Source organism: Leuciscus leuciscus, assembly GCF_965113295.1.
Source record: "Leuciscus leuciscus genome assembly, chromosome: 18".
Taxonomy (NCBI): Eukaryota; Metazoa; Chordata; class Actinopteri; order Cypriniformes; family Leuciscidae; genus Leuciscus; species Leuciscus leuciscus.
This window is the reverse complement of record NC_138742.1, coordinates 10,791,078-10,803,589: the sequence shown is the minus strand read 5'-3', so window position 1 is coordinate 10,803,589 and position 12,512 is coordinate 10,791,078. Positions and strand designations below refer to the sequence as shown.

The 12,512-nt window shown below is 37.7% G+C and overlaps 1 protein-coding gene across 2 annotated transcripts in view; it reads left to right on the top strand.

Moving 5' to 3' along the window:
• LOC309481317 (inactive dipeptidyl peptidase 10) overlaps positions 1-12,512 on the top strand; it is a 57,711-nt gene that overhangs the window by 9,060 nt on the left and 36,139 nt on the right. Inside the window, exon 2 of one of the 2 annotated variants that reach the window (XM_082146195.1) lies at positions 11,659-11,773. In XM_082146195.1, the coding sequence (XP_082002321.1) occupies positions 11,659-11,773 (115 nt within the window). Of the gene's footprint in view, positions 1-11,655; positions 11,774-12,512 lie in introns of both variants that reach the window. The other variant, XM_082146194.1, reaches the window with a different exon arrangement.

Sequence of the window (12,512 nt, the reverse complement as noted above, 5' to 3'; positions counted from 1 at the left end):
GTTGATTCTCCAGAGCAGTGTAAACTCTGTGGCTCTTTGGTGCTATCACAACAAGACACTGACCATTAGTGTCATGTATTTATTTATTTATTCAGTTTTGTTGCCTCTAAAAACAAACATTTTGGAGGGAAAAAACACGTTATCCTAAATATAAATGGAATCATAAAATGCTTAATATTAAAGATTAACAAGAAATAGCAAATTGCTTTTTGCAATTGCGGCTATTTATCTGCAGCGAAAACGCAAGCGGTGGTCTATCTGGGTTCACAAAACTATTTACACTGCATTCACACGGGGCTTCGATGCTTGACGGAGGACGTGTCTGAAGCTTGGTGCTGATTCGACCTTCATAGTGACAACAGCCAATCACATTGCCAAGTTCCAGCTTGGACTGCAACGTGCTGGTATTTGCATAAAGGGGATCTGATAGGCTGACGGCTGCGCTGGTGCTTGATAGTTGAAAATGTTTCAACTTTTGCCACAAGTGACATGACCTCTTTACAGTCTATGGATGTTACGCAAGGGAACCCACAATTCAGTTCAGGTAACGCATGATAAAGTCACCCATTCAAAGTAAATGTGAAGTATTAATGCTGACGTCCCGCGTGAATGCACCGTTAGTCAGCAGGGCGAGTACCACAATATGTACACAGAGAGGTATCCTAAATTATAAGAATATAGAGTGGCTGTTAAAGGTTGTATCAGCGATTTCAGGCCCAAAAAACGCCCAAACATAAATGATCACATTCATCTAATCTTTCCTAACGATCTGCTAGCTGCCCGCCCCATAAGCAGACCGTCAAAAAAACGCATCTCTGTAGGCAGCCTAGGCTCTGAGATCTGCACACAGAAACAATTGGTTTCACCCATAGATATCATATATAAAGGCTAGATGTCTCGTGCGCGCTGCTGGCCAATGGAGGTCGACGTCCGCATGTGGCGGCCATCTTATCACAGGGCGCTCGCTCACTCGTTTAATGGTGTATGTACTTTTAAATAACCATAACTTGCTAAATTTTCTACCGATTTTCAAACGGTTTGGTTTGTTATAAACGTCAGAGATGTAGTTATGACACTGCATTCATACACTGCATACATATGAATAATTATAACATACATGTTCAAGCATTCGGAATTATAGCCACGTTAATAACGTTTGTAAGAAACCAAACCGTTTGTAAATCCGTCAAGATTTCAGCGAGATAAGAGGATTTGTGTGCATGCTGATCACTCACCTTAATTCACAGCTTCACTGTGACAAGATGGCCGAACGGTGATGCCGGAAGTAACGGCGCCATAAGACATCTAGCGTTTATATATGATATCTATGGTTTCACCAACCACTCAAAACCAAAATAAATAGTCTTGGAATAATCACGATGGTATTCCCTCGCCCTAATCCTCCTCCTCCTCTTGGGGATTGACTCAGCCATGTTCAATTTCTCTTTTTCGTTGATAGACGCTGGCTTCTTCTTCAGCTCCGACTTCGCGTGCAGCCGTACACGAGCGCAAAACCTCACAACACCCACCGCCTGTCGGTGATTGGTTTTGAGTGGTTGGTGAAACCAATAGTTTTTGTGTGCAGATCTCAGAGCCTAGGCTGCCTACAGAGACGCGTTTTTTTGACGGCCTGCTTATGGGGTGGGCAGCTAGCGGATCGCTAGGAAAGATTACATGAATGTGATCATTTATGTTTGGGCCTTTTTTGGGCCTGAAATCGCTGATACAACCTTTAACTGCAGAGCCAATGGGTGGAGTTTGACATCCATCCTATTGGTTGTCGCTCCCAAAAGTCGCTCTTAATATGCATAAAGTTCAACATATTACAAATTTATCATTGCTGGACACGCCTACATCCTGTCACCAAAAGTCACTGTCGCTTGTGTCGCAGGAAATTGCCTGCCCTCCATTGAAATTAATTGAATTGTGTCGCTCGCTTTGTCTCGCTGTACAGTGTGAATGCAGCAAAATCAAATCTCTGTCGTTATATGTTACCGAAACCAGAACAGCTCTCTCATACTGTATGACATACAACTATAGTTGTCCAGTCCGGTTCCGTTCACACAGCAAGGGCTTTCCGATAATGCAGTTGTAAATCCTGAAAATTGACTGGTGTGATTTTGTATTCTGCTGCTGTGTGAACATGACGTGAAAGCTGCAAACGAGAAAAATTTGAGAAACGTCTGCTTAATTATGCAACTGAAAACTTTCATATGCTCAGTGCACTGGCTGTTATGAATATGTGACCCTGGACCACAAAACCAGTCATATGGGTACATTGTTTAAAATTGAGATTCATACATAACCTGAAAGCTGAATAAATAAGCTTTCCATTGATGGTTTGTTAGGATAGGACAGTGTTTGGCCGAGATACAACTATTTGAAAATCTGGAATCTTGAGGGTGCAAAAAATCAAAACATTGAGAAAATCGTCTTTAAAGTAGGCTACCCATTTATGTTTGCAATTGTGCTTCATTCACTCAGAAAAATATTTTTTTTTACATATTTACGATAGGAAATTTACAAAATATCTTCATGGAACATGATCTTTACTTAATATCCTAATGATTTTTGGCATAAAAGAAAAATCGATAATTTTGACCAATACAATGTTTTGTTGGCTATTGCCACAAATATACCTGTGCGACATGTGACTGGTTTTGTGATCCAGGGTCACATATCTAGTTTTCTTGTACGCACCTCACTGATCGTTTCCCATGTAAATACAGAGGTTACATAATCCATCCACCCATCCATCCATCAATCCATCCTATCTTCCTTACCTTCTGGGAAGGTGGCAAAACAACAGTAATTATTTCCTGGCAGAAATCAGTGCGGAGCTGTAGTTGATTAAATTATGTTTTAATGTGGGTTGCTTGAAAAAAACTGGAAAAGAAAAAGTTGCTATCAGTAATGTGGATGGACTTTTACACCAAAAAAAAACCAAAAAAACATTTGTGTTCAATGCTTGCTATCATTCAGAATGACTACATTAATGTGTCTGTCAAATTATTTTTAAACACCTTTAGCAATTTAACGTTCCTCGTTTATCAAGAGCTAACACATTAACAAAATAACAATTTAGGGGCTCATTTTATGGAAATCAGTTATTGCTTCGTCTATTTAGTCAGCATCAGTCATCACAATTAGACATGGTGTGGCTTCAATTCAGTATAATGAATTTGTCAATATTCATTTCATATCTATTTACTGGCCGTAGCTGATATTACTGGATTGCAGATAATTTGTTTGCCCTCGGGGTTTGAAAGACTGCTTTAAAGTTTGCTTAACAGGACTCCACCGTATGTTCCAGGATTATGCAAAGCTCAGATGCATCACATTAGCTCTGTGATTTGGCTCAAGTGATTTTGGTAGCACTTTATTTTACAGTCCTGTTCCTCATACTATATACTTATTATAGTAATTGCAATAACTGGGTAATAAAGTACTAACCCTGAACTTACCTTAACCTTAACCCATGTAGTTACCTTATATTACCTAGTACTTTCTTAGGTAAGTACACGTAAGTGCACGTACTGTGAAATAAAATACAACTGTGATTTTTCATCATGGCCAAACACTGCAGTGCAGAAGTTCCCATGAGTCTCATTTATAAATTACTCGGTCCCCACAGATGCGTGCAGAATCCCTAGAGAGCAAAGTGAAAAATTGTGCTGTTGCTTTATTTAATGTTATACAGAATGGCAACCATCAGTAAATTGAGCCACTCAGACATCAGTAAGATGTATTGCTGTGACAAGTCCAAGTTTGCGTAGCACAGTACACGTAGTTTTTTTTTTTTTTTACATAAAATAAATATAATTAGAATAGAAATATAATAGAATATGAAGCGTTAGTATTAACAGGTCAGGTGTTGATGAAAAAGATGCATCTTTAGCCGTTTCTGCTGCTCGGGTTGAGTTAGGCAGGTCATTCCACCAGCTGGGAAAAGTCCCAAGTAAAGGTCAGTGAAAGTGATTTTGACTTTTCGGATGGCACCACACGGTGCCGTTCACTTGCAGAACGCAAGCTTCTGGAAGGCACATAAGTCTGAAAAAGTGAGTTTAGGTATGGGGGTGCAGAGCCAGTGGTCATTCTTTAGGCAAACATGCCTTGAATTTGATGCGAGGTGCTATTGGCAACCACTGCAAATTGATGAAGAGAGGTGTGACATGCGCTCTCTTCGGCTCATTAAAGACCACTATCACTGCTGCTATGTCATGTAGATGGAGAAGAGAAGTGGTCCAAGCACTGAGCCCTGAGGCACTTCAGTAGCTAGATGTTGCAGCACTTCACTCCTCCAAGACACCCTGAGGGCTATACCCTAGTGTTTCCTGTGTTGATTGTCTTGTCCAGTCATTGCTGTTTTGTTGATGCACTCATTTGTGTCATTCATTGCTCTGTGTTTCCAGTTCTGCTCCTGATGTTCTGTATTTCTCTGATATTTTGAGTTAGTTTGTGTCTTTACATTCCCCTGGTAAGACTATTGCATTTCTGTTTGGATTTGTGTTTTGCTTGGATTATCTTCAGCCTTGTTGTGATGTATGTTTCTTTCAGTTTCTTTCTGCTTCTTCTGTTTGGATTTTTGGCATCTGCATTTCATGCTTTTCACCTGCTTTTCATTGTGTTTTCTTAATAAAAACGGCTGAACTTAGATTCTCGCCTCTCCTCTTCCCTGCCACTGCATGTGTAACAGATCCATTTTTTAAATACCTGGTTACGGCAATTTTTTGAAAGCAACAAATGAATCACAAGTATTTTATTATAACAAAACAAGATTTTTTTGGGAGGGATTTTAAAAGCATGAAATTTGTTGCAATCAGGACACCATTTTTCCCGTAATCAATTTCAGTATTAAAACTGCGTACTTCCGGAGGAAGTTCCAGTGGATCTACTGCTATTGAGACTGGGAATGCTATAGTTTTCTCAAGGTATTACAATGGATACTAAAAAAAGGTGTTTTCTTTAAATCGAGTATATAGTAGGCTAAGTAAAATAAGCATTCATTTCATTTAAGCAATTTGGTGTACATTTCATTTGCTGTTATTAAATTATATTATGTATAGCTATAGCAGCATTGTGTAGGTAGCCAGCCGCTTTGGTCTCTATATCAGCATCCCCCATTAACAAACCCATATTGGCCCACATGTAATCCCAAAGGATCACAGTTCACGGTTCGGCACAGGTTTTTGTATGTCTCTCAGAACACTCACATTAGCTCCCCGCTCTCATATTAATTATTTCCCGCTGGAGTTCCCCTCACTTCCCTTTGTATCGATCTCATCTGCTTGCTCTGAGGTTAGGTAGATCTTTCCTATGTGATGTACATTTATCAAACCTCTAAACATGTTTTTCTTCCTCCTATAGCACAGGAGCATTGTTAATGAGATTTTTCGCCCACGCGGAGCCTTGCTTTCTGCATTGCAGGAGTGGCACAATATATGTGACTGACAGCTTTGTAGAGGCGCTGCTCTGTGAACTGAGTGCTTGAGGGGAATACAATGAGAAATCTGTCTACTTGGGACTCTGCCCGGCTGAAAAATGTGTCACTTTGACAACCATGCCAAGGTTTTTGCAGGCCAGCTGCTTTCACTTTTACTCCATGGCTCTATTTGTCACCTTTCTTTTCACAACGGCTATCAGAATCGTTAAATCTCTTGATCTGAGGTGCGTTTCCCATACACCAATGTAACCCGCTGATTAACTACCATATACGATGCATCGTTCGTGAAACTAACCAACTAGTCACGACTGTTTCGCGAAACGTGGTCACACCTCTGTGGTTTGAACCACATTGTTTCAACAATATGACGTCGCTCACAGGTGGCGGAGTAATAACTTCTGTTAATCAATCTATTCGAGATCTCCGAGATGATGCTGTAATGAACATGTCACCTAATGACTACTGCTGATTAAAATATATAGATTAAAAGGTATATATTTAAATAGAATGAAAGATATAGGGCCAGATTTACAAACATTTACAACTAAGACAAACCATATGCAAATTCATAAGTCAACACCATTGTTGAGTATTTTCTCCTTAAAACTGCAGTGAACCAAAGTCATGCCTTGTCCAAATAGGCCTACCCACACTTGCTGTCTTGGCCACTTAATAGTTTGTGTACGCGACAGGAAGTAAGTGTGCAAGACTTTCCCATGTCTTAAAAATGCCAAAGTGCAGTGCCCTAAATGAATACCGAATACCGCTTCGGAGCAATTTTAAATTTGCGTCTTCTGTTAGTTACATAGCGACTACTGAACAGACATGTAGAAGTTTATTTTAAAATGCAAAGTATTGAAAATATAATTAATAAAAGTTCTGTAAACACACCTCTGTCCCATCAAGTAATCAAAGGTTCTACACACACTTTCAGTCTTTAAAGTCCAACTGAAATCAAAATGGACCGTATTTACTTTGTTAGCGCATATTACTAGTCTTGTGGTGAACAATTAATCCGTGCAAGTTAAAACACCAAACATTTTTTTGGGGCTTCGTAATCTTTAATCAAAATCTGAAAATGCCCCTCTCCTCTGCATTGGAGGACCTTCCCTGATGACGTAGGTTTGAGAATTTTGGTTGGGAAACGCTTAACCACTCCCCTCAAATCGTTAGTCTGTAATGAGCGAGAGATGGAGAGGAGGAGCGCTAGAGTAAAACCCTGCCCTCTGTTCAATATTCCTTTTCACTGGGAAATACGTCACAGCACTGGAGAAAAGTCGTTTGCAACTTCCGGTTCACACGGACTTTAAGCCAACTTGAAGACTTGGGCCAAATAGAGGAAATACGTCATGCAAGTAGACAAGTGGATCTCTGAGCTGGTGTGAGTGATTGGGGGCGGGGCTAATTTAGCATATTCATGAAACCGCTTATAGGAATGAGGCAAAGGTGTAGAGTTACATTCAAGCTTACATTCAAGCTACATTCAAGTTACATTCATATATTGATTATTATATACAGTTTACCGATAGGCTTATATGTGATATAAATTAAAAGTTGAAGATAACATAATTAATGTTTTTTTTTTTTTTTTTTTTGCAATCTAGCAAAAAGATAATATTTTTAACAGAAAAGTTGCATAAAGTGAAGCAGCTGTTTTTTTCCCTGATCCTAGTGATTGTGATTTTTCTGTATTTTAATATTTTATAGTATAATAGAATTATTGCAATAGTAATATATTTATTTATTTATTTGTTTGTTTATTTTTTATAATTTAAATTATACAATTAAAATATTATTTGATTATTATTAGGCTATTGTTGTTGTTGTTGTTCTGTATTCATAGTGAATGGGGAAAAAAAGGGTTTCCTTGATCACTGGTAAAGTAGTTCATTCATTGATTATCCACAAAAACAAAACAACCCCCCCCCCCTCCAATTTTAGTCAATTTTAAGTTAATTCAATTTTAAATTAATTATTTATTACTAATTATAACTAATTAAATGTTGTGATTAGTTGTGATTAATTGTTACCATGAAATTGGTCATATAGTTTACCTATCTATCAGTCTATCACTATCTGGGAGTTAAGACAGCACTGCATCCCTCAGATGGGGAATTCTCTCCCAGTTTATGCATTACCATGCAAGTTTGAAGATACTCTCTCATCTATGATGCAGGGTTCTCCCCTGTTTGCCAACAGAGTCATCCTAATTTGTAGTGTAGTATCATTTCAGGGCTCAGGGGACCTGCGGAAACCGAGCTGATGAAGCTTTAACACAGAAAATACTGGGCTCTCAGCCCGTAATGAGAGAGACGCCTTTGAAATGAAAACAGTCTCAGTCTTGTATTCAACAGTCTGAACAAATTACGTTAATTGTGTTGTTGTGGCTGTAACGGGGGAGTGTGAGTGGGTCACAATCTTATACTGACAAAAGCATCATCTTAATCTGTATTCTTTTCTTGTTTTTCAGTTTATTTTAAACCCAACTGGCAAATCGTGTTAGACCGCTCTAAAGGATGTTATATTTTTGCACTTAATACATGAAAAACAAGTTTAAAAAAATAGGATTAAAATAGGATCAAGAAAAAAATTACTTAAAGTCTTCTTTGTGTCATTTTGCTTCTTAAATATATTTGATCAAAAATACAGTAAAACAGTAATTTGTGAAATATTATTACAATTTAAAATAACTGTTATCTATTGACAATGTAATTCCTGTGATGGCAAAGCCTTCCTTCAGAAATCATACTAATATGCGGATTTGTTGCTCAAGAAACATTTCTTATTATGATCGATGTTGAAAACAGTTTTTTTCAGCATTTTTCATTTTTAAACATAAATGCATCCTTGATTAATAAAATAATCAATAAAAAAAAAAAAAATCTTACCAACTCCTAAGTTTTTATGGAAACCAAGTAAAAATTATTTATAAAAAGATTTTTTTCAGTGCAGCAGACAGTATCATTTATTCTGATCTGATAGCATTGTGTCTCATGATAATGAAGTTCAGGGGGCTTGAACTGATTCTGAATGAGCTTGATGTAAGGAAATTACTTTTTGAAGTGCAAGTGTTATAGATCTGTAGAATCTGAAAAGAGAGCCAATTGTGTTATGATTCTGTTTTATTCTCTCTGCTGCTGAGTGCTGAGTGCAGATAGATTTATCAGACACTATCAGCAGATGTTTTAATTGTGTGAAGCTTCAGTAAGATCTATTAATAATGAGCCGCTGGCTAGAATCCATGCTGGCAACCTCTGAAGCTTTTGAAGTTATCTTTTTGTTTAACAACAATGAACAGTATCCAAGAATTCTGAGGCTCTAATTAAATTTGATAAAGCTGTGAATTTAGGCCACAGAAATATAACCGCTAATTTCCGTGCGTGTATGTTTGGAAATTTTACGATTGTCTGCACTTTCTTATTAAAGTTGGCGGAAGCTGTATTTTTGTCTCCATCAAAATTGCAAATAAAATAGTTTGCAGACATACTAACATGCTGCAGACTGCACAGTGTACACTAAATACCGCCTACTAATAAAATAAAATAAAACAGTTATGCATTGACTAACTGTGGAATAGCATACTACTTTAATACTCCACACCGTATATGCAAATACTGAATTTGGAATAGCATGCTACTCTTACTATTTTTAGCATATAAAGATATGACTGAAATAGTAAAAGCATGCTACTCTAAATTCAGTCATAGAATATCTGGATAACTGAATTAAATCCCACAATGCAGTGTGCTCATCTTGACTGTCAATTTCCATTGTGATATTATTGCTTATTGAGAAATGTATGCTGAGATTTTTTTTTTAAAACTTATTTTTTGTTCTTGCCAAATGAGAATAGTGCTGCTGCTGCTTACATGTTGAAATAATAAATACATTTTTGCCAATTTACAAATTTGGATAAAAAATGTTGCAAGATGATAGCTGAACATTGCTTGGTGAATTAAATATGCAAAGTGATGAGGTCATGTAATTGTAGAATGCTACATAGAATAATTCCTGTTTCATAGTAATAAACAGTAGGCATCATACAGCATAGCAGTAACTATTTCATTCTGATCTGAACATAACCTTTATACAATGATAAACATTTAACCCTATGTAAAGCTTACTATATTATATTTGATATGCAAAATATGGCGTCTAAATTATCAACATGATTAAAACTTGGATGAAACCTGTTGCACACAACTACATGCGTTTAGTCGTCTGATTGATTGTTTATAATTTTTTGCAAGTAAAAGGCATTGTAGTTGTAACCTTTATAATCGCATCACTCCGAGCCGGATTCAAACCGGAGTTTCCGGCATGGGAAGCATGCACGCTAACATGGACATTAAAGACTGCAGCCACTAGGGCCAGTCGCTAGTGAGCCTCTTGAGATCAGGGGAGTGAGGTTTACTCGCACAGCTCTTACTATAGCTGTCCTCCATTACATAGTATTATTAAAAAAATGTCCCCCTTCAGGTCGTTTAGTTGTGAAGTCTTCATTTGATTTTTCTTCACTGATTTTTATAAAGTAAACGTAAGAATGACTTTTATATCGTTAGTAATATGTCAAGATGAACACTCACTGGACTGAATTTGGATTTGATTATCCATCATTTTAAAATGTGAGTATATCAGGCTTTTGAGGAACGTTTATTTGTAAATATCTCAATCATCATTGAATTGGATTTCTTTATGTTTTGCCCCCACAATTAAAGTTTTGATCACAAAACTAACACATGACACTAATATCATATTAAGACAAATGATTGAAAAATATATTATAGAGTGACAACTGATATTTATATGCATGTTATGGTAGTAGTCTGCTTGCATTATCAGAATTTCATAACTTTTGGCCTTATAAATAATAACATCTGCACCAAATTGCCTATTTGTGCTTATAACAAAATAATGTTTTTTCCACCCTAAGTATGAGCTCCATATTCTCACAATAGCATACTGTTATGAGCCATAAAAGCCTAATGTATCAAATATGATTCTCAACAAAAAGAAACATTTTGTCTAAAGGTTCAATAAACTCATCAAAAAAAAAAAATTTAATATGTCTTTAATATATATTAGTTAATATTATTAGTTATCAACATGGAAAATAAATATTTATTTAGCAGTTTTAATCCAATTTTATCAATTTTATTGTCAGGACTTGACAACAACGACAACACCCTTCACATCATCTTACTGAGATGGTGCATACAGCACTACAGGCAGCCAGTCAGAAGGTGTTTAGGTGAGAGATGGCAGGCAGTCGGCTCTTGTGCTGCTCTTTTTGTCCTGGGACAGCTGAGGTTAGAGTCTGCCAGGATGCCAGCTGGTGAAGATATGAGTCTCCCCCCCCCCCCCCCCCTCTACTAACACAGATCTCTCATTCACCTCTACCCCGAGGGAAGGTGAGAAGAGGTGGCTTAACTTCTCCCTCTGAAACCACAAACATAAGACACAGAGATAATGAAGACTAAGTTTTATGGACAGTCAATGAGTAAACACTTACTCTGCGGTCCTCCCCTCTTTGCCACCAGCAGTGATTTTCCACTATAGCCTTGAAGTGGCTGTTTATTGTTCCTGATCATGACTGATGGTCTCGTAACCATCCCAACCTGCCCGTCAGATACACCGCTAAAGCTTTTTGCTTCAGCCTTGGCTGTCACAGAGGCATTCTGGGAGCTGAAAACACATCTAATATACTGTTTCGTAACAGAACTCTGGCTCGTCTCATCCGCATTGCTTTGTTGCTGTGTAGATTCAGCTTCGAAAAACAGTCGAGAACGCATCTCTGCAAGCTTCCAAACCCCGAAATGCTAACATCGCATCCCTCATAGTGTAAAATGACGCCCCCACACACACTTTATCATACACAAGCCCCATTAAAAAGGTGAAATGAGGCACCATTCGGTGGAAATTAAGACACAACAGAAATCTGAGACTCAATTAGCTTCTAATTTTTCACTCGAGGAATTCTTTCCTTGTCGGCTTTATGAAGGATTGTTCTAAATGACACAGATTTCTGTCAGAGAGAAGTCCTTTTGTTCTTCCCCGGAGGGTTGCTGCACTGATACACACGTCTCACATGAAATCCCTGCTCTGAGGCAGTGCAAATGAGGCAGCACTAATACATTCTCCCTCAGCGGTGGGGAGACTATGTGTATGAGGGGAGGAAAGTTAATGCAGTTACTTTTATTTTGTTTTTTGAGCAGGATCATGTCAGCTCGGGAGGACCTCCTCGGAATTGGAAGGGAATTGGTATCGCCATGGTGGTCATCCTGGGGGTCATGTCTCTGGTCACCCTCTCAATTTTTCTCCTCACCCCCGGTAAGTTGGAGAATGAAGAAGTTAATGAATATAAATTGAATGAGGTGGTGAACCAAGGATAAAGGAAGAGAGATGTGAGATCAGCTACAATAAGGGAAGAAAGAGAGATGGGAAATACAAAAGAAGATTATAGAGGGTTTATGTGAGCGAGCTCATATATAAGACATCCATTCACAAATAAAAATACGAAAAAGACAAGAGGAAACAAAGCAAGCAACACTCAGAATAGATTTTTGCTGCGTGCTCAGGTTAGCTCTTAAAATGTGGCTGTGCAACAGAAGTATTTTTGTTTGGGTGCAAAATAACATACATTTCTATAGTAGAACTTCGCTCAATCCGTGTGCATTGCCACTACAGTACCTACAAGATTTTTCTTTGTTTGCATTCATTGAGCTTTTTATTTTACCAGCATGCTTTGCGGAAGACGGGATAGGGAGAATAAAAGTTGAAATTAAGTGTAATTATTTTATTTGTTGTTGAGGAAGATGAGAAAAGGGAGAGTTATGTTTAATGATCTGCTATGTTGGGTTATAGAAGAGTTTCAGTTATATTGTCAGCTGGGTCCAAATGGCCAAATCTAAGTTTTACCTTGGCACGTTCATTTTGGAAGCGACACACAACATGTTCTTCTAAATCATAGCATAACAGAATATTAAACAATATATTTTTTTAAAAGTCATATTCAGTAAATAAAACCAATTGCATGGTAACTTAATTTTGAACTAAAACAATATGGCCT